This window comes from Dasypus novemcinctus, chromosome 5 (genome assembly GCF_030445035.2).
Source record: "Dasypus novemcinctus isolate mDasNov1 chromosome 5, mDasNov1.1.hap2, whole genome shotgun sequence".
NCBI classification, from domain to species: domain Eukaryota; kingdom Metazoa; phylum Chordata; class Mammalia; order Cingulata; family Dasypodidae; genus Dasypus; species Dasypus novemcinctus.
This window is the reverse complement of record NC_080677.1, coordinates 55,620,931-55,644,650: the sequence shown is the minus strand read 5'-3', so window position 1 is coordinate 55,644,650 and position 23,720 is coordinate 55,620,931. Positions and strand designations below refer to the sequence as shown.

General features: G+C 41.7%; 1 protein-coding gene across 2 annotated transcripts in view; it reads right to left on the bottom strand.

Moving 5' to 3' along the window:
• The window catches only part of SLC25A13 (solute carrier family 25 member 13), a 185,142-nt gene extending 181,487 nt beyond the window's left edge, over positions 1-3,655 (bottom strand). Inside the window, exon 1 of one of the 2 annotated variants that reach the window (XM_004470737.4) lies at positions 3,377-3,655. In XM_004470737.4, coding sequence (XP_004470794.1) covers positions 3,377-3,391 — 15 coding nt within the window. In that variant the 5' untranslated portion in view covers positions 3,392-3,655. The remainder of the gene's footprint in view (positions 1-3,376) is intronic. The other variant, XM_071215167.1, reaches the window with a different exon arrangement.
• Positions 3,656-23,720: the final 20,065 nt, after the last annotated feature.

The window sequence follows — 23,720 nt, the reverse complement described above, 5'->3', positions numbered from 1 at the left end:
GGAGTGTACACCCCTCTACTACTGCTTTTTTTAAAAAATCTATTTTATTGCTTTTTTGTGGAGCTATGTAATTTTTTAAAAATTATTTTAATCCATGCAAAGCCATTTTTGGAAGTGTTTTTAAAGAAACACTCAAAGCAATGCAAATACTACAGGCAGACCACTTATCAATTACCACCAAACAAAAGAACCCATAAGAATTATTCCTACAAAAGTAATTGCAAGACAATGGAAGTTTTTGAGTTAATTTCCAAATACAGAAGGTTTTAAATCATTCTTATTTCTTGGAAAAGCAGATACACTTGCATCTTTAAATAGCAATCTGCATGGCAGAAATGAAAATAAGCAGTAAAAGACTATATTCTCAGTCTTCCTATATGAGGGGCTTAAATACTAAGTTACAACTGAAAAAAGACTTAAGAAACTAAGAATAAATGATCATGAGATCAAGAAATTGCTAGTTGTGGCTAAGTCTATCCAGAAAATATCAAGTCTCCTTAAATATTCAAGCATTTCACCACAATGAGTGTAGTATTAGAATTAACCTATAATAGTTGAGTCTCCAGATTCTTGACCCAGTTTCTTAGATATGCCACTGAGGTTGGATTTCTCACCAACTCAGGCTTCTTAACTCTTGAGAGGTGACATAATCCTACCTCCAAATGAGTTTTAGCCAAAGACTGTTAAACTGGAAACATGGATTACCTATGCTGCAAGGAGAAAGCAAGAATATGGCCTTTATCTGGGGCTAAAGGCAGCTTGCAGTAGGGCTCCACAAGGGTGGTGGCACCCAAATGCAGTTCAATAATTAGATCAACTTGGACCAAGATAGGGCCAGCACAGCTTCATTTTAAGGCAGTTTAAGACTACATTTGGAAGCAAATGTGGCTCAGTGATTGGCCTTCTGCCTACCACATGGTAGGTCCCAAGTTCAGTTCCTGGTGCCTACTGGAGAAGGTGAGCTGGTGCAATGGGCAGGCGCAACAAGCTAATGCAACAAAAGAGACACAACAAACCAGGGAGCTGAGGTGGTTCAGGTGATTGGGCACCTCTTCCACAGTGGAGGTCCCAGGTTCAGTTCCCAGTGCCTCCTAAAGAGAAGATGAACAGACACAGAGAGCACACAGAAAATGGACACACAGAGCAGAAAGAGATCACAAACAACAAGGGGGGGGGCATAAATCAATCAAATAAATCTAAAAAAAAAAAAAAAAAAGACATTTCCTGAACTGTCCTTGAGCTACAATGAGGGACGTTACCAGAAATGGACTTATGGAACCCACAGACATAGATTTGTAGTTATGGGGTAGTTTTGAATGCAGTTTACTCACAGTATGAGAGCAATTGCTTTCAGCAGCAGACCTCTCTCCCAAGTGCTGATTTGTGAACCACCTCACCAACAGTTTCCTCATTGCATTGGCTGCTAGAAAAATTTAGTTACATCCAGCAAGCATACACTTATTTTCTACAAACCTTAGTCCTGGCTTCATCTCACTTTCCCTTTATCCTATTTTTCTCATTTACTTAGACTTGATTCTGGTATGTCTTGTTAGACTGTGAATGTGTAAATTTACTACATGAGCTATCAGATATCCTTCCTGAAAAGAGATGAGTTTAAATGAATAAACAAATAAAATGACTGCCAAATGGTGAAAATAAAATTTTTCATTTTCCTTAACTCTCACCAATTAGCTAAATATCTACTGCTCTTATTGGCATGGTGTGACAGTTTAATAAGACTATAACCAAAAAGTTGAACTTGCTTCCATTCACTTATTTTACTAAATGCTAGTTGATCTGTTTGTCTTATATTCCATTTATATACATACTCCTCAATTACTAAGTCTCCAAATTAAGTAAGCTTGTTTAGTTCAACTGTAGACAAACAATGACTCCCACCTCTCTACTGGAATAAATCATCCTGAAGAACTAATTCTTAGTAAGCCTTGCATTCTGATTGGAAGCAAATGTCTTGTAAATAAAAGGTGAAAGGTTATTGGGTACCTGGGCTTGAAAGGGTTAATGTAGCTTCCAAAAGTGAATCCAGGGGATTGATCCTAGGAAAATCTGCCAAAAAAGGTATATATACCTGTACACACAAAACAGAGCACACTCCTTAGGATAGAACTTCAAGTAATTACAAAAAATGGAAAAGCCACTTAGGCCACACAGTGCAGGAACATGAAGAAGCCTGAAGATTTTGAGAGCCTGGAGACTTAAATCATAGAACAGTATTTAAATATATTTGTCTGCTTACAATTTCCATTGCAAATGTGATTAGTTTCTTGAATAAATAGGAATATGATGTGTTGGCCATGTTTTCCTCTTGAGGGTTATCATAGAGTTTTGATTAAGGACAAATGTTTGAAATGTTGGATATATTTAAGTTCACTGTGCTTAAAATGAGCTCAGAAGTTGTATAGGCTTGATTAAAGGGCTGCCTCTGTGAACTTCAAATTAAAGGCAATAAATTCCAATGATTCAAGTGATTGGGACTAAATATGGTATTCTGCCAGAAAAGCTGAAATGGGAGTCCAAAGAGACCGAAATGGTGTCCAGGTTTCAAGAAATGGTGAAAGAGGAAAGGTCAACCTGCTGAGTTGCCTTTCCTCTGGGTTCGTGAATGATTCAGATTAGGCAGAATTCCTTTTAAGTAGAAGTTCACAGGCGTGACAGGCTCCCAGGACAATCTGTTTTGTCATTCCCAAAGACAAGCCTCATAAACTCTTCGAGGTGGGTATGTAAGTGTTGTCAGATGGGGAGATGGGGAAGAACGATGGGAAAAGAGGCGAGGGGGGGGGGGCGTTGATCCCAGGAGATTTTACGCGCGCAAACGCGCGCACAGGCAGGCCATCTCTCCCGGTGCAGTTTCCAAAACGGAAGTCAAGGTGACTTCCCCACCGGCGGGAGGGCGGAGTCCTCCATACCTAATAGGATCAGGCTTCAGCCCCGGACGTGGCCCCTGGAAGGAGAAGCCCCAATCAACAACAACCGGGGTCAGGCGCAGGAGCATGCTGGGGTGGCCGAGAGGACCTGTGACTCTGAGCCCTTCCCCGCCCCCGGTGCACAGAGCCCCACTGGCGCCCGCTCCTCTTCGCCAAACGTGGACCAGCCCCACCAGGCACCCACTCCCCGCGCGAGCAAAGTTGGAGGGTCCAACCGGCAAAGTTTCCGCTGTACTGTCGGGCCTCGGTACCCGCGCGGGTGGAGCGGTCACCTCCCTTCTCCCGCAGCTGCAAGGTGGAGCAGCTGCCCCGCGACGCTTTCTATTTGCTTTCCCCGTTGCATGAACCAGAGCACGTGAGATCTGGAGCTGCTAGCACCCGCCGGGCCGAGTTCGGCTGGCGCGATCCCCAGGCAAGGGACAGAAGCTTACCTTAGCGGCCGCCATGCTTCTCCCCGGGTGCGGGGGGCAGCGGGACCCACTCACTCACTCGCTCGCGCTCCCGGCCTGGGCGACTCACTTCTCGTCCCGACGGCGGCAGGGGCGGCGACAAGGCCTGGAAGCGTGCGCGCCCGGCCTGCCTCCCCACGCCCTGTCGCCGGCGCGGGTCGTGCAAGCGCCGCCAGCCCATTGGCTGGGCAGGGCCCGGGCCGCCGGGGCGCGCGTGACCCAGCCGGCCTCTGCCCCGGGGCGGGGACAGGGCAGGTGGGGGTGGGGCCCGGGTCCGAGGAGGTGGACAGGCACCGGGGCACGTGACTCCCGCTGCGCTGTCCAGCAGCGGCAGCTTCTGCGGTGAGGACTGAAGGGGAGATGGCGGGGTGCAAGTCTGTCTCCTGGAATCACACGGCCTTGCGAGGGAAGCTGCTGTCTTCGGTGGTACCATGAGCTACTCCTGCGTCCTTGGGACCTGTGAAAGGGGCAAGTAACGATGGCTGGCAGCGGAGAAAAGTTATGTCACAAGTTATGTCGACTATGTCACATGTTTAGCCAGGCTAACCCCTTTCAAAGGGGATACCACTCTGCATGTAATGGGTTCAGAAGCTCTGTTGACAGTAGGCATTGACAGGAGGAAGGTAAGGTAGCAAAGTGAAGTTGCTGGGAAATCTACTTTTAGGTCAAATCTGTTAAACTCTAAGTGCCAAGCAAGTGAATATAGTACAGAATATATGTTAATGGGACTATTTCATTTCCTATTAGGACAGTAATGGTCAAAAGGCACAGGGTTCAAAAGGCCACCGAAATAGGCCCTACTGAAATAAATGACAGGTCAAAATTTTAATTTGCAAATTGAATATATGACTTCCAGAGGTCTCATTTCTTGTCATCAGGATCTTATTCATTTGTCCCTACCATCAAAATCTGTGTATTATGAATATAACATTTCAGCAAAAGTATCTCTTACTAACCCGTTTAATTTATTTATTTATTTTTTTAAAAAAGATTTATTTTTATTTATTTAATTCCCCTCCCCCGGTTGTCTGTTTTCTGTGTCTTTTGCTGCGTCTTGTTTCTTTGACCGCTTCTGTTGTCGTCAGCGGCAGGGGAAGTGTGGGCGGCGCCATTCCTGGGCAGGCTGCACTTGCTTTTCGTGCTGGGCGGCTTTCCTCACGGGCGCACTCCTTGCGCGTGGGGCTCCCCTACGCGGGGGGCACCCCTGCGCGCATCAGCACTGCGCATGGGCCAGCTCCACACGGGTCAAGGAGGCCGGGGGCTTGAACCGCGGATCTCCCATGTGGTAGACGGACGCCCTAACCACTGGGCCAAAGTCCGTTTCCCCCGTTTAATTTATTGAACTTAATTGAGCACCTCCTGTGTGCCAGGCACTGTGCTAGGTGCTGGGGGCACAAAAATTACTTAAGCGATGGTGCCAGCTTTAAAAGAGTTCATGGGCTAGGGGAAAGACAGACTTATAAATAGTTAACACTGATGTAACCTGTTAAGTCACTAACCTGTTCTCAGGGCATTTTGGGAGCACTGAGGACTGTGGAGGCCTCTTAGAGACCATGATGCCTAAGCAAATGCAGGAAACTGGAACTAGTCTAGTGGGGTAGGGGCTGGAAGGGAGTTCCAGCCAGAGAAACTAACAAAATGAAAGACAGGAGGCCCAGAAATTGCTGGGGAGCCACAAGCAGTTTGGCATGAGCAACTTGAGCTATGGGACTGGAAGAAGAGAAGTGTGGATGGGCAAGGGGTTTGGGTACCATGCTGAAGGGTGTGGACCTTGACCGAAAGGTGTTAAGCTATACAAAGCATGACCAGATTTACAGTATAGGTGGATCTCTGCCTGGACTGTAGAGGATGGGGCTATCCACACAAGGCAGGATGAGGGCCTGAGATTAGAGATGTTTCAGGGCTGGAAGAATACATAGGAGGTAAAATTATTCGGCTATGGTGATGGATTATACGTAGGAGCAGAGACTAAAAGAGAGTTGTCCCATGTTGCCTGTAGGTCCCCAGCTTGGGTGTCTGGAAAAACATCAGAGATTGGTAATACAAGAGGAGTATATATCTATCTGTAAAAAGGAGTATATGTGCAACACACATTATGATGTAGAAGCCAGCGAAGACCCATTTCAAAACAGTGATTGGTTAACCTACTCTCAGTAGATCAAACAAAGCCTTGAACATGCTCATAGACAGAGAAAGAAGAACCAATAAAGAGTGACAGAGTAAGACAGAAGGTAAAACAGGATAACAGATGGGGAAAAGTGTAGCCGGGGATAGGTCTAAAGCTCAAGTGAAAGGGTAACCCTGGGTGCCACAAAGGGGTTTTAAAAGGTGCAGAGAAAAAGTAACCTCATGCACACAAAATCATGACATATGGAGCATACTTACTTTTAAAGGCATCGCTGAAGTTCTCTTTTTATAATATTAAATATTTTTCAATTGAAAAAGAATCCCTCAAGATTCTATGATATTTTTTCTTGAAATCTTGGGAAGTTCAGGAAATCATAATAATGACAAAAACATCATTCATAATCCTACCACCAGAGTTAGCCACTGTTAACATTTTGCTGTACTTTTTTCGACTCTTGCTGTGTGGGAGGGGGGGAAATAGAGTTATGTTTTAAATTTTAAATAAAAGGAATCATTCCTTTATTATATTAGTTTCTTATGACTGTTGTTACAAATTACCACACACTTTGTGGATTGAAACAACAGAAATTTATTTTCTTAAAGTTCTGGACACCAGAAGTCTAAAAAGAGTTTACAGGGCTAAAACCAAAATGTGGGCAGGGCTGCCCTCCCTCCAGAGGCTTTAGGAGGGAATCTATCCACTTGCCTTTTGCGTTGTCTCATGCTGCATTCCTCTCCTCCCATGGTTCAGGGTCCTTTCTTCATCCTCAAAGCCACGACTGTAGTAGCTTCTCCATCTGTCTCTGCTTCCCTCACATGGCCTTTTCTGTCTGTAACTGGCCTCTGAGCCCTTCTTAGAAGGACACTTGTGATTGCATTCAGGACCCACCTGGATAATCCACGATAACCTCAAGATCCTTCATTTAATCACATCTGCAATATCTTTGCCGTAAAAGGTAACATTTGCAGGTTTCAGCACTTAGAATGTAGACATCTTTTGCAGGCCTTTATTCAGCCTTCCATGCAATGTACACATATTGTGAAAATCTATTTCAACTACCAGTTGGAGTCATACTCAGTTAATTAAGCTTCTCTTTTCATTCTAGAATTCCCCCACATATAACATTTCCAAACAGGTAAACTGTCATGAGCTCCAAAATAGAAAAGTCAAAGATGTTCCTTGATACCCCATCACCTTTAAACAAGAGCATGGTGTGAAACATCATCTGGGAAGATAAACTCGCTGGGCACCTGCCTCTTTTCCTACTGCTATTTGTCTTGTCCTCATAGGCTTAAGTTTCCTCCTTACTAAGTGACTTGTCTCATCTGTGCCCCTTCTCTCTCTCTCCCCAGACTACCCTCTTCTCTACCATTTAGCGGTATTTCCATTAAAAGTAGCTGGCACTGGGAAGCAGTTGTGGTTCAATTGATTGAGCTCCCATATGGGAGGCCCTGGGTTCGCATCCTAGGACCTCCTTGTGAAGGCAAACTGGCCTGCGCCCACGGAGAGTGGCGCAGCAAGATGACACAACGAAGGGAGACAAGCAGACGTAGAAGAATGCTCAGTGAATGGACACAGAGAGCAGACAGTAAGCAAGCAGCAAGGGGGAAGGGAAATAAATATTAAAAATATTTTTTAAAAAAATAGCTGGCACTGAGTTTTGACTGAAGAGATCCCAAGGCCACCTGTGTTTTGTAGCCTGACCTGCTGGAAGAGCAGCCAACCCAGATCATGGGGAAAGCTCATGGACTAGCAGTGCACACAACCTGAGCATGAGCTTGAGCCCCAGGAGTTTGGCAATGAGCAGTGTAATGCTCCCCAAGCTTTGATCTTTCCCAGAGCACCCATGCCTTGTAGATGCCCTTTGGTCATGCTCCTCTCTATCAGATCTTCCTCAGCTCTATTAAAAACAAGCAAACAAAAGGCAGCACTGCCATCCCAGCATGCATGCTGACCAGATTTTTCTACCAGAAAGATTATGCAGGAAGAATACTTGCAAAGCACAGAGCCTATAGAAAATGTTAGGCAGGTAACTGCCATTACAACAATGACCTGTTGTGTGGATTGCGTTTTGCAAAGGTAATGCCGGGGCTGGCAAAGGACAGAGTAAAAGGAGCACCATGTAAATGAGGAGTTCCCAAGTTCTGACCTTGAGCTAAGGTTTAGCAACTCCAGAACACAGCCCTTCTGTTGTAGTCATTTTTATTTTTGTTTTTGTTTTTGTTTTTGTTTTATTTTGTTTGTTTTTTAAGTAATGCAAGCAGATGAAAGCCTTACTTCACAGACTAAAATTTTAAAAAAGCTACTTCAGGTCAATTTTCATTTTATCAAACACAAGTGAAGACTTTTCCCAGCCCTGAGTCACAGTTCACTTAATCTAAGTAGCAGCCCAGGGGGAAAAAAAAACCCTTTGGTGAAGTCATTGAGAAATATAATTACAAGTATGTAAGGGTAAGAAAGGGTGAGGACTGCAGATAATTATACGTAAATGAAATACATAGAAGAATCAGGGCTAAGAGGAGAAAGGGTAATCTTTTTCCAGGTTTCTGACTGGTGGGCACAGGACGAGGACTACTATCAAAGCCCAATACTTATTTTATATATATAATATACTTAAAAATAATTTTTAAAAAGATACTTAGATTACATAAATGTTTCAAAAAAACATAGAGGATTCCCATATGCCTCACCCCCTACCCCTCCCACATTTTCACATATTAACAACATCCTTTATTAGTGTGGTACACTTGTTAAAATTGATGGGCACATATTGAAGCATTGCCACTAAGTGTGGAGCATATTTTACTTTATAGTTTAAACTGTCTCCCACACAATTTTGTAAGTTATGAAAAGATATATAATGACCTGTATCTGTCACAGTGTCATTCAGGACAATTCCAATATTCTGAAATGCCCCCATATTACACCTATTTTTCCTTCTCCCTCCTCTCAGAACCTCCAGGGACCACTGCCTCCACATCAATGAAAAAAGTTCTTCCATTTGTAGAATAACAATAAGTCTATTGTAGAATACCAGTAAATCAACTCTAGTCCATCTTTCATTCCCCAATCCTGAGGATTCTGGAATGGTGATGCCCTCTCCACCTCTAATTGGGAGGGGTCTCAGATCCCATGGGGCAGATGGATGGGACTATCTTGCTTGAAGTTGTAGGCGCTGTCTGTTCCTTGGGATGGTGGTTGTCCATCACCATCTTCTTGTTAGTTGTCCTGGGCAAGTCCAGTGAACTGGAGAGTAGGTGTCGCAGTGCTGTTGAGATTCAGTGCCTGACTGGCACATGGAAAGCCCAAAGATTTAAGTCTCTTGGACATAAACCTATCAACTCTAGCATTAACTATAGATTCAAATAGAAGGGACAGAAGAGCCACGTGTAGGGAGACCACAACTGAGTCCAACTCTCACGCTGGGGAGCATAAATTCCAAAGTGTGGCCACTGGCAGGTCACCAAATTCCTGAGCTGTCAGCCCTGACTATAGTGTCTCGATTTCTCCAGAGCCCTCAGAACCCAGCTATTTGAGGCAACATTTATTGTGGCAGTCAGTGGGATCCTGCAGTGGGTGGAGACCCACACAATGAATGGAAAGGTGTTGGACTCACATCCTGGAGAGTCCTGTGTTCTCAAATAGAGGGGTGGCAGTCTCTTGAGAGTATAGGCATTGTCTAATAGGGGAGGACAGGTCAGTGGGTCCTGAAGGGAGGGGGAGGGAGGAATAGAATAGATAGAACATGGGCACTCCAGGGGCATTGAAATTGTTCTAAAAGATCTGTAACAATGAATACGGGCCATGTTAAATTTCGGCAGTATGTGGCAGTCATTTGCCTTTGGAATTCTGCTTCTGTGTTAGACCAAGCATGGCAAGTCTTCCCTGAGAATGGGCTAAATGTTGGTCAGATGGATATAACCTGGCTTCTTAGATCCTAAGGAAAAAGCTGTGTCAGCATTTTTGGAGTTAAGAGGGAAGGAAGAGGAGAAAGGAAGTGAGCCAGGACAAGGAAATATAATATAACACACCTTGAGAAAGTGCCAATGAAAACAAATCTCCGAAGTCTTGTGATATGCTCTGTGAACAGGCCTTTAACAGCTAATCCCTGAGAAGAGAGGAGAGCAGGTACGTAATCACATGAACACTTGCCTCACCCTCAGCAGGACACAGATGGGCTCTTACTTTCACCAAATGCAAAATGTGAACATTGAAAGTTACCCCAAAATGGAAGTGGGAGCCATAATAACAGCTACCAGGGATCTGCTGGAGGAAAGTAATCATGATTATTAGTTTTATAATGTTAATTCATCATAGTTTTCTGGTCAATAACCAATTACCCAAATTCAGTGGTAAATTATTAAATTTACAAGCACTCAAATTACACAGAATTTTGCATATGGCAAAGAGAACCTCTAAAATCTGATAATCAGTATACATGTTGGGACAAATATAAATTTCCGATTTCAATTCATGTCCCTCGATGGAAAGATTTACTGGTGAAAGTATCTTAAATTGGCACTGAGTGGACAGGGGGCACATACTATCCCCCCACAAAACTCTTAGCTGAGTTTTATAATTGCTGTACTTCCCACAAGCACAAAATTCTCTTCAGTAAGAGTGGACAGATTAGCTGATTCTGACCACTAGTCATGGGATTTTATATATATGGTCTCATATTCTAATAAGGAATTGTCCTGCCTAACATTATAAGGACTAGACCCTGGCACAGAAACAAAGATAAAACATAGTCCTGGGCCTCAGCACATTCTCAGACCCATCATGCAGGTCTCTGCCGCATGTCACTATATCAGGGACTTCTGCCCCCATTCTATTCACCTGCCCCTTGGGATTTCCTTCTACCCCTATCATTACCTGACATTAACTTTTTGTCTGGATGTCTAGCTATCATCTACTTACTTATTTTATTGATTAATTGATTGTCTGCTTCCCCCAGTGGAATGAAAGCATGGATGGCCTCTCTTTTTGACTCATTGCCATATTCCCAGTGTCTGTAACACTATCTGGCACATTCTAGGCATTCAGTGAATATTTGTTTAAGGAATCTATTAAAAACATAAACTCCTACACCACAGGGCTCACCAGGCTCTTGTGCCTACAACACTTTTGTTCTGAAATGTCACCACTGGTGCAAGAAATATATCACAGAGAAGCACTAGTTCTTAGAGTATAATATTTGGTGCCATCAACTAGAATCTCATAATCCCAATAATTTTAAACTCAGACAAATGAGGTCAAGAGACTTTAAATAAGTGAAGTCCAGTTTCTATGGCGCAGAACTAGAGTACCACGGTTTTGCACCAAGTACAAGGCTATGTTTACAAGCCTGGTAAGGCTGCCTGGGACCAGTACTCAAGGCAGTAGCAAGTAGGCCACCCAGTTCTCAGTGCCTCAGTGTCAACAAGCACATGCAGGTGCTTCAGCAGCCCAACATCTGACCAGCAAGAAAGAGCAGCACCTACTGAGGCATACAGCAAGCTCCTAGGGTCCTGGCAATCCTGCAGTGTGGAGCATTTTTGCTACAAGTCATTTCTTTTGCAAAAGTTCCCAAAACTCTTTATCAGGAGCCTCAGGATTTTTAAATAAATTAGATGGTCAGTAGAACAACCTTTCTAAAATGGAGACCTATGTTTTTAGTTTTTAAACCTATTTAAATATTATGCCTCCCTTTTGCATTCTTCTTTACAGCTAATCATGGTGTAGGAAAAAGGGAACTAGATGCGGTAAGTAGATTTTACCACCAGTTCTATTATTATTTCCCCATTAACCTATCTGTCTGTCTAACTAGCCTCAGCTAGCATGGTGAGTTAGAAACCAGACTCGCCCTGTCACTTACTGCTGTGCAACCCTTGGTCAGTTATTAACTTCCTGGGTTCTATCCCCAGTACCTCCTAAAAACAAACAAACAAACAAACAAACAAAAAACAAATGAAGAAAAACAGCTCTCTTTGGGAAGCTGATATAGCTCAGTGGTTGAGCGCCTGCTTCCCATATATGCGGTCCTGCGTTCAATCCCTGGTACCTCTTTAAAAAACTAAAACTATAACTGAAAAATATATAAAAATACTCATTTTGCAAGATTGCTACAAGTATAGAATTTAATGCATATAAATTACTTGGCACATAGGAATAAATTATAAATAGTAATAATAATACTAGAATGAGAGACTCAGAGCAGCTGTTGTCTGAGATTCCTTCCAGCTCTAATTTTCTAGTTTTCTATTATGCAAATGCAGACCATTTGGGCCTTGACTGCCTATTGCTATCTCAGGATACTTCAGAAGGGACTTTGCACTGTCATCTAATACTAATACATCCAGAAGCTCTTTTTTTAAAAAATTTATTTCTTTCCTCTTCCCCCCTCCCCATTGTCTGTTCTCTGTGTCCGTTCATTCATTGTGTGTTCTGTGTCCACTTGCATTCTTGTCAACAGCACCAGGAATCTGTGTCTCTTTTTGTTGCATCAGCTTGCTGCATCAGCTTTCTGTGTGTGCAGTACCACTCCTGGCCAGGCTGCACTTTTTCCACGCAGGTGGTTCTCCTAGTGGGGTGGACTCCTTGCATGTGGGGTCCCCTAAGTGGGGGACACCCCTGCGTGGCATGGCACTCCTTGTGTGCATCAGCACTGCACATGGGCCAGCTCATCACATGGGTCAGGAGGCCTTGGGTTTGAACCCTGGACCTCCCATATGGTAAGTGGACACTCGTATCAGTTGAGCCAAATCCACTTCCCTAGAAGCTCTTTTAATCTTCAAAGGTAAAGAAATACAGAAGGTAGAAGGATAGTTCAATTCAGAAGAATTTGAAAGATCTACTTTTGAAGCTGAAAATTTAAACTAGGATAAGATGGAGAGCATGAAAGTACTTGAGTATTTAAGAAGAACCAATTAGTGTTAGCTCTAGCTTCCTGATTTGAAGATACTGCACCAGACTATTCCCATAGGAACTTGTCAGTTAGACACAATCACAGTTGCCGCCTCAGGGCCAATAGCCTTTGCAGAGCCTTAACGTACTTCCTGCTGTTACCATCCGAGTCCATTAGGATCCACTGCTAGAAGCAGAAGCAAGCACGTTAAACCTCAAAGGACATTTGCAGGTAGCAGAGCTCATTTGTTTTAGGTCATAATGCAGCAAAGAAGATCTTTTAACTTCAAAATTTAAGATTAAAATGAAACAGCATATATTAAAAGAGGCAGGGAAATCCAGTCAAACTCTAGCTGAAAGTGTAGCTTTTCTCTATAAGACTCCACATAAGTTGCACTCACTCACAGGGCCCCACCGCCCCAAGCACACACACACTACAGGCAACTCTGCACCTGCTCTTCTCAGTTCCTAGAGCATTGCCTGTCTCGCTCCCTGCCCCTTTCCCACATATTCATTCTCACAGTCTTCCCACCTTCCCTTTCCAAAGTAGGAGCCTCCTTGTTATTCTCTTTCTATCTCTGTGTCCTGTTTCTTTCCCTTTCAGCACTTTTCACATAATTATTTTTAAACGTGCTTATTTGGTTTTGGTGTTAAGAGATGACGTCAGAATTGGAGACTGAGCCTATATAGTGAAAGTAAAAAGCCTGTAATTCTGGAGTAAATCCTGGGGCTTTCTGTTGATAAATGAACCAATACATTAGTTCTATCAATATTGTCAGAAATAAGTGACTCAGACACTTGGTGTCATGGACTGAGAGCCGGGACCAGGATTCCAGGTCGAATTCTGCCACTTACCCACTCTGTAACTGTGAGCAAATCACTTTCCCTCCTTAACACTCAGTTTCTTCATTAATGAAATGAGTACACTTCTTTTTAAAGAGGTTCAGTCAAATACTAACATTCTATTTTCTTCTCCTTTATTCACTTAGACAGTCAGTGGGGCAACCAGCCAACTTCAGACAGGAGGTGTAATAGGAAGTCATTCACTTTGGGAAGGATGGGTGGTATATAGTAAGGACAGTGGTGGACTTAAGTTGCAAACTGTCCTTTAGTAAGGGGCAAGACAGCCACCCACTTGATCCCATCACCCATCCCGACAGCATTCATCAGCCAGAAACTGGACTGTGGGCAATTTACCCCAAATCCTCCAGCCAAATCTAGATAGGTATCCTAGTAGAGCCAACCCAGAGATCCAACACTGGTCATTTACATTTGGCAAAGTTCCAGGTTAGTGGGACATGGAACAGAAGTTGTGAAGGGAAATGTTCTCCCCAGATCTGTGCTGTCCAATATGGCAACCTCTGGCCATGTATGGCCATTGAGCACTTGAAAGGTGGCTAATTTGAATTGAGGTATGCTGAAAATATAAAATACATACTGAATTTTTAGTATGAAGAAAAAAAGAATGTAAAATATAATTCAATAATTTTATATTGGTTAGATATTAAGTTAATTTCAGCTGTGTCTTTTAATTTTTTTAATATGGCTACTAGAAAATTTTAAGGTACATGTACAGCTCACATTATATTGCCACCAGATCATGAACACTCTAGAGCTAGAGGTAATGTGTATATATGTGTGCCTGTCTGCTCCGGTCCGGCGGGGGCGAGTCCAGGGACCTGTGGGAAGAAGCAGGGTGGGGCAGGAGTCAAGAGAAGAATGGAGACAAGACAGGATTCTGATCAAGTCTCGGTTATTGGGGATAAAACACGGGGATATATAGAGAGGGAAGGGAACATGTACATAGGTGATAGGCTGGTCTTGTGGGTGGCAGACGTCCAAGGAGGGGATTGGCCGACAGTTGCACCGGGTCTGCGGAGTTTCGTGCCTTGGGCATGCGTATTGCTGTGGTCACCTGAGTAGTGGCGGGAGGGGGAGAACAAAGAAGCAGGGAGGAGAAGAATAAGGAAATGACAGGGCAGATTTGTGAACTCCACCATGTTGTGAAATCCGCCATGTTGTGGGAGGCTGTAGATAGGTCTCACAGCGGGTGGCTCCCTACACCTGTCCCTCTATGTATGGAGAGGGTAGGAAAGTTAATACAGCAAATGGGGAGATTGATGGAAGAGATGGAATGAGTCAAGAAGACTCTTTGCCCAGTGTATTCTCTGATTGGACTCTATTGTACTGTTAAGCAGCAGACTAAGAAAAGTTCCATATGCCAGGGATCTGGCTAGAGTCACTGGAAGTAAAAATTCTAGAGATTTTCAGGATATATGACTTTCCATGGGGACAGGGTATAATAAATTGGGTAGAAAGCTGAGGAAACAGATCAGATTTTATTACATCCATTTCTCCAAACTGCATTGCACAGTGCTCACTAAGGAAAGGGGGAAACCTGTCATTTAACATTCTCATCTCTGTGGAAATTATTTAGGAATAGGAATTTGATTTTATTACATAAGGGATAATTTTAAAATATTTTCTAATTAGGTAATGAAAAAATTTGACAGTATAGAAAAGTATTAAGATAAAAATACCATCCATACTCTCCTAAACTATATTTACATCAGTATTTTAAAGTATTTTTCTTGCAGTTATTTTCTTTGTATGCATGAGTGTGTGTTATAATGATGTGTTATATTACTGGGTTAGCATAATTTTTGCATCTTACAGTTTCTCTTAAAAATGTGTCCTAAGCATTTTCCCATGTCATCAAGTATTCTTGGAAAACATAGTTATGAATGGCTACCTAATATTGCATCAAAAGAACTTACCAACATTTCAGCCATTCTCTAATGGATGGTGTTTAAGTATTTACCATTTTTCTCTATTATAAATAAAATATCTTTGTACATCAAATTTGTTCTGAGTTTCTGAGGAAGGATGAAGAGGTTTATAAGAGCTGTTGTTGGGAATGTAAAATAAATCAACAAGAAAACCGGATGACTTATGTTTTTTAATGTAGGGAGTTATCTGGATCAATTCATTTTTAAATTCTCTTTCTACTCTGAAATTTTATATCTGAAACTTTAGGAAAAATTATTCTATTTTTTTCTTCCTTTTCTGTCATTAAAACATAGGCAAGGGGAACAGAGATAACTTAAGTGGTTAAGTGTTTCCTCCCCATGTACGAGGTCCTGGGTTCAATCCCTGGTACCTCCTAAAAACAAAACAAAAAACAAATGAAAACGCTGACTCTCATTGGGGAGCAACTGTAGCTCAGTGGTTGAGCCTGCTTCCCAGGTATGAGATCCTGAGTTCATTTCCTGGTAACTCCAAAAAAAAAAAAAAATATATATATATATATATAGAGAGAGAGAGAGAGAGAGAGAGAGAGAGAGACAAGTATTTTCTAATTTTCTGAACTTTGGGTGATTTAGAACATGCTCTGGCTATATAGCTTTCTTCCTTTTTTCTTTTCCTTTAGGAGGTACCAGGAAATGAACCCAGGAGCTCATACATACAAAGCAGGGGCTCAGTCACTGAGCTATACCCATTCTGCAACTGTTTGGCTTTCAATATCATTTTCTTCCCTCTTTATTGACTACAGATTAATTCTTTCTGTCCTAAATTTCATTTTAGAGAGACTAGAACAACAAAGATGAATTTTTAAATCATAGGACATAAAAGTCAGAATAACTCACAATAAATACTCGACAGTGAGCCTGCTACGGTTTTATGATGCAGAAGTTTTATGGATGCAGAAGACTTAGGACATCAGGGTCAGAGACAAAGGATAGTTTCTTACAGCAGTAGCAATAACCAGAGTGTCATCTCTGGTTCACCAAGCCCCGGTTCCCACAGGGCAACAAAAAGAAGGCAAGATGATATGTGCACATGCAGTGAGTTGCGTTACAGAAGAAGAATCTTGAGCTTAGGGAACCTGAATCTCTTATAATGGGCAATATGCAAGCCTGTCCTATGTTTGGGAGCAAGACATTATCTCTGTCTTGCTAAATAAACATCCTTGTAAGATAATTCAGAGTAAAGACTGTCAGAACCTCTGCTCACAAGACATGTTAAAATGCAAGAGACCCATATGATGATGACTTTAGTTTAGAAACTCGAGTATATCTGTATGTTTTATTCATTGGACCAATGTTCTTTGCTTTAGGACTAACCCGAGGCCTGTTTTTGTCTGGTGTATTCTGCTTCCTTTCCGTATTCCTTGGCCAGAGGGTAATTGTGTGCATAAATTGCAAAGCAGCTTATGCAGAGATTTATCAGTACAATTGTCTGTTCCTCTCTGGATACAATAGCTGTCATGTTCACTTTCATGAGTGTAGTCTAGGCAAACCATCTCTGCTCTGCCAACAACACTGCAAGTGCATAGGAAATAGAATGAGGTCCCAATTCTCTTCCTCCTTGAATGAAGTGAAAGAACAACCCACAACCCCTATATATGCCCTATAATAAACTACATCCACTGACTGTGGCTGAACTACCACTGACTGCCAGGAAATCTAAGAAGAGGTCTCACCAAAAAGATTTCATTCCCTAAGGAAAAAGTCTTCATAACATTGGCATGAATAAGTTATGAAAAAAAAACATAATCATCATTCATGTATAACAGATTTGTTTATTCTGTAAAGATTCATTTCAGTTGATTAATTATCAGTATCTGCTGATGGTGGGGTAACAAGGCTGCTTTGATGAGAGAATTACTGAAGTACATGCTGAGAATATTTATCACCAAGCACATATTGTATAAACTTAGCATATTTATCACATTCTTTCTGTATGGGATCTTTCTTCCCCAAAATAGATTCAACAATACTGTCCATATCTTCCCTCCAGATATGGTATGCTATTCTTTATAGAGAATTTTCTTTTTATAAAATACCAATTGCTCCCTAATGGAAATAAGTGTGTGTTTGTATGTGATTCTTTTGTCTTTCTCAACCTTAGGAAGAGCTACTCCAAAACAGAACAAAAATTGTCATCTCTAGCCAAATCAAGTTTGATCTTTGGCCAACCAATTCCCAATAGAATAACTACTATTTAAAGGAAAAATGACGATTTATTTAAATTAAAATTGAACATTTAATGAATATTAAAAATGACAAGTTGACTAAATTTAAGTATTAAAATTAATATCCTTTGACATAATCTATGTGTAATGATCTTCAAAGAAACCTTGCCTGCTATTTATTGAGTCCTTACTATGTGTCAGGCACTAAGTTGAATACTCTATATATGCTTTCTCGTTTAATATCCACCACACCCGTGAGGCTGGTATTATTATTTGCATACCATTCTTTAAGAAAGTAAAGCATAAAGAGACCAGGTCACTTGGCCAATGTCCCTTGGCTTATAAATGGCTTAAGATGGGGTTCAGACTGCTATCTGCTGCCAGACTTGAGGGTGTATAATAGTACTGCCCTCCCTTCTGACCAGTGTCTTTAGGCAAAACTACTGTACCAAGAATCAGAATACCTTGGTTATGACCCCAGATTCAGTGTGCATTTTTACTTTCTCTGGGTACAAGTTACCCACTCTTCTCATTCATCTACTCCACGGCCTCCATGTCTGACTCTCACATCTTTACCTCCTTTTTTATCTCTTTTCCTAAATTTCAGACCCATAACACTTATTTTTTAAATTAATTAATTAATTCATTTTTAAATTAAAAAAAATATATTACATTCAAAAAATATGAGGTCCCCATGTACCCCCACCCCCCTCATCCCACTACTCCCCCCATAGCAACATTCTCCTCCATCATCATGACATATTCACTGCATTTGGTGAATACATCTCTGAGCATCGCTGCACCTCATGGTCAATGGTCCATATCATAGCCCACAATCTCCCACGTTACATCCAGTGGGCCATGGGAGGACATACAATGTCCGGTAATTGTCCCTGCAGCACCACCCAGGACAACTCCAAGTCCCGAAAACGCCTCCACATCTCATCTCTTCCTCCCATTCCCCACATCCAGCAGCCACCATGGCCACTTTTTCCACACCAATGCCACATTTTCTCGATTACTAACCAAAATAGTTCATGAATAGAATATCAGTAAGTCCACTCTAATCCTTACTGTATTCCTCCTTCCTGTGGACCTTGGCTTGGTTGTGTCCATTCCACATCTATGTCAAGAGGGGGCTTAGATTCCACATGGTTGCTGGATGCAATCCTCCTGCTTTCAGTTGTAGGCACTCTTGGCTCCATGGTGTGGTGGTTGACATTCTTCAACTCCATGTAGGCTGAGTGGGGTAAGTCCAATAAACCAGAGTGTAGGAGCTGAAGTCTGTTGAGGCTCAGGGTCTGGCTATTATAAGGTCAGTCCAAAGATTCAGATCCCCTAGATATATCTTAAACCCCAGCACCAACTACAGTTCTGGTAAAAGTAACAGGAAAGGCTTGTGAAAAGAGATCACATCTGAGTCCAGCTCCATCACACAGAAACACCAACTCCAAAGAAGGGCCAGCTGATGTGGCAGTGAAATCCATCTGCCATGACCATAAAACCTGTGGGTCTCTGTAGCCCTCAGAAGAACCAATACCTGGGGTTGTATCTACTTTATCTGTCTCTGAGACTCTGCTCAGGTGTGCATAAGGGCAACCCCTCTGATAACCTCCAGGCTCTTTTTTAGAGACTCATGCCATATAAACTCATTTGTCCTTTCCATTTCCCCCTTGATTTAGGTCAAAAAGCATTTTTAACTCCTGTTATTATATGTAGACAGGGATATTCTGCTGGTCTGAGTTGAACCTTTTATTCAAGGTCATTTTCTAGTTACGTCATCAGCTGGTACTTGGTAGTGTTCCCTCGGCACAAGGGAGGCTCATCCCTGGGAGTCATGTCCCATGCTGGGGGGAAGACAATGCATTTACATGCTGAGTTTGGCTTTGAGACTGGCCACATTTGAGCAACACAGAGGCTCTCAGGAGGGAACTCTTAGGCACACTGCTGCTCTAGGCCTTGTTCTTATTTCAGGTGCACAGGCTCACAAGCATAGTCATTAGTATTAGGGGCTCATTGTTGGACCTTCATTCCTTTTTGGTCTTTGCCATTGCACTTGGGGGATTGTTGCTGTTCCTTTAGGGACTGTGATAGAGCTCCCCTGGCTAGGAAGTCAGCACTCCCTCAGTTGTTGTTTTTAATTGTATCCACTTTGAAAATATCCAAACATTTTTATGTACCCTGGATATATGCCCTGGAGAACTCCCTGTCAACCATATGTCCCCTGTCAATAACATCCCATACCAGTATTCCTCCGCTGCCATTGTTGAACCACTCTGTGATCCAAAACTTCCTGAAAAGTGAAGCCCAATATATTGCCAGGTTCCCTTAATAGTAAAATGGAATACAGCAATGAGTTTAAAGGTTAGATATAGAATACATATTAATTTGGAAAAATTCTACATCCTATCTTTTTCTTTTCTTTTTTTCTATTTATTAAGCTTATCTTCACAAGAGTTTTAGATCAAGTAATTCATATATACAATATACAGTACTCCCACATATCCAACATAAAACCTTTTCCCTTCCACAGCAATAATCTTTTAACATATTCATACCGTATTTACTGAAACTGATGTACAGATATTGAGACAGTAGCTTTCAAACAAGGTAACATTTGTGTTTACATTATGGTTTATACGTTTTCTAAATTTTTAGTTATCCTATGTTTTACATTATGATTTACATTTTAGCCTATCAGCCCCTATATATTTTTGGTGTAATTTTACATGTTTTATATCCATCCTTACTTATGTATCTTCTTCTGGATATTGATATTCAAAATACACATTTACTATGTCCATATTAGACAACATCCCTGCCAGCTCATACTGATCTCTGTCTCATTTCATGACACTACCAGCCACCTAATTGCCCAAACTGAAAACAAAGGTGATTGTCCTGGACTCCTCTATCTCTTTTATCCTTTGCATCCATTCAGTTACTGTAGATTCAAATACTATAGATTCCACCACATAAATATCTCTTCTCTCCACTCCCACCATTGTGGTTGTATAGACATGATCGTCTCTCCTCTGGAATTCTGATCATCTCTTAACTGGTGTCCCTCCTTCCAGCTTCAATCTCTTCTACTTCATTATCCACCCTATACCCAAAGTGAGCTGTGGAAGACTAAACCTCATCAGATCACTTCCCTGATTGGAATCCTTTAACTGAGCCCCATTGTCCCTACAGTCTCAATATATTTAACATAACTTACTGGCTCCTGCCTATCTCTTCAGTCTCACTTTTACCACTTTTCTCCCTGCAACTTCAGCTTCTTAAACTCTTCTCATACTCTCTCATCTTGATACTTCCCAAATTTTGTCTGTCTCGCCATGGGGAAAGTACTGCTCTCTAATTTCTATTTATCCTTCAAGTCTGAAGCCCAGGCTAGGTTAGCTGCACCTGCCATGTGCTCCCTCCTAGACCCAGACAGCACTTCTCACTTCTTATTGTTACTGCTGGTCTCTCTTCACTGGCAGGTTATGAACATTGTGAAGTCAGCAACTTTGGCTTGGGTTACTATAGACTTCACCTATAAAATGGGGTTTATAACACTTTTCCTGCCTACCTCTCAGATTTTTGGGGAGATGTTAAAGAAAGCATTTTTCAAATCTTCAGAACAAGTAGCAAATGTCACTTATTTTACTATTAAGCATATCTCTACTCCTAAATTTGATGCAGCAAAAGTCAAGTTGAATTAATGTGTCTAACATTGGAATCACTGTGGAATCATTTTCTGATTTAGTTAGACTTAGAATAGAGCCAGGGAAGTTGTGTTATCGTAAAATTCCCTAGAAAGAACCACAGCCAAGTTTGGTGAGGGATACCTTAGACCATTTTTCCTGATCTGAAAAGTTAGGGTCTTCATGAGTTAATATGGGGAAAAACATGAGTAATTTCCTTGGTCAGATTAGTCCCACACAGATAGATCCAGTGTATGCTTCTAGAAAGAAATCTATTCAAAGTCAAATAATGTGACAAGAATTCAGCCAGCAGGTCTTATCTAACTTATGAAGTTCAGAAACACCTCTGTGTTCATTACCAATCAGGGAACCCTGCCTGGGCTTCAGGCAGGCTTTATTGGCTTTTCATTATGTTTCATTATGTAGGCATGATTGCTTGAATCAATATGCCCACCTAGTTGAACTCAATCTTTAATATAACTCCACTCCCTGGAGGTTGGCTGATATTATGTGACTCAAAGTCCCAACTCTCTAACCACATGGTGTGTCCTTCTGGCATAGCCACTCCTACTCTGAGTCATGTTGGTAACATAAACTATTAGGAATGGTGGTGTGGGGAAGGGGGGCACCCTGAACAAAAAAAGAGAATACTATCACTTGGAAATTCTAATGATGTTTGGGAGTTATGGTCATGGCCGATGGGGTTAACTACCAGGGCAGATGGCCCCTCTTTGGAAATGGTGTTTATGTGTGATGAATCTGGACTCAAATGGGATCTCCCTTCATAAGACTTTCATGCTAATGTGCTGGAGGTGCAATTAATGTTGGGGTTTAAGATATATTTAGGGGATTTGAATCTCTGGACTGACAATGTGATAGCCAGGTCCTGAGCCTCAACAGACTCCAGCACCTACAATCTGATCTGTTGGACTTACCACACTCAGCTAAGATGGAGTTGAAGAAGGACAACTACCACACCATGGAGCCTAGAGTGATTACAACTGAAAATGGGAGGATTGCATCCAGCATCCATGTGGAATCTGAGCCTCCTCTTGACATAGAGGTGCAATGGACACAACCAATCCAATGTCCACATAGAAGAGGTGGCACTGGATTGGGAAAAGTGGACATAGTGGACGATGGGTATGGGGAAAGGCAGGAAGAGATGAGAGGTGGAGGCGTCTTTGGGACATGGAGCTGCCCTGGATGGTGCTTCAGAGGTAATCACCGGACACTGTAAATCCTCACAGGGCCCACTGGATGGAATGGAGGAGAGTATGGGCCATGATGTGGACCATTGTCTATGAGGTGCAGAGGTGCCCAAAGATGTACTTACCAAATCCAATGGATGTGTCATGATGATGGGAACGAGTGTTGTTGGGGGGGGGGAGAGGGGGGGTGGGGGGGGGGTTGAATGGGACCTCACATATATATTTTTAATGTAATATTATTACAAAGTCAAAAAAAAAAAATTCTAATGATGTAGAGGTTACCTGCCAAGAACCAGGACAAACCAAACCTCTTTATGGAAAGCAGATTCCCTACTAAACAGCATTATAACAGTTCTGGGAATAGAATGGTTTAAACTAAGAATTAGGGGACTTACCTAGAATGAAGAAAGAATTTGGGAATCTTTACATTATAAAAGTTTTCTTCAATTGCCATCATCATTACAAAAATGAATCATCATCATTACCATTACCAATATGCCAAGACTACCATTCTTATAAGAAAAATTTATCACTTATTTAATTTTGCATTTCCAGAACCTAATGTAAAGCTACATACAGCAAAATACATGTTAAACTGAATTGCTTTCCATCACATTTGAATGACTACTATGATTTAAATATCTGAGGCACAGATCAATTATTTAAAGCCATTCTCTTAATTGTCAAACATTTCTTTAAGGGCTTGCATATGCCATTTATATACTTTCACTGTTTGGGGTAGAACAGTTAAAGTATATTACCAGGACATCACATAGCCTTGGAAATTCAGTATACTCAATTATTTATTCTCCTTCTAGGAAAGTATGTGCTTACTTTCAAAGAATATTTACATTGGTATGCTATGAAAAGTCATAGAGTATCAGATAGAATTCAGATTATGAATTTTTAAAAATATTTTTTAAGATGCTTTGAAATATCCCTGACTCATTTTTAATGGAATTGCTATCACTCCTACTTCCATCAGCATCACCAGCACTCTGTTCCAAACCACCATCCTCTCTCTCTGGACTATTACTTGTGCCTTGTATTTGATCTCTGTGCTGTCATTTTCACTCAGTTTAATGTATTCTCTATGCAGGGTTACCTTTTTAAACATAAATTGGATCATGTTAGTACACTGCTTCTAATTCTCCATTGGTTTGCCTTTGACTGAGAGTAAAATTCACACTGAGAACTGAGGCCTGAACTCTCAGTTCTTATCTCCTGGCTTTTCCTACTGGCTCATCATGCTCCATCACAAGAACCTTACTGTTTCTTGAAAATGTCAATCCTATCATTAGGCCTTTTTTTAAGTGTATCTTCTAGGAGAAATGCTCTCCCACTTTGTTCACTGCTTCCTTCTGATTGTTCTGGTCTCGATGTTTCTTGATTTCCCTCTCAAAACTAGCATGCTCTCCTACGCCATCACCATGTTTCA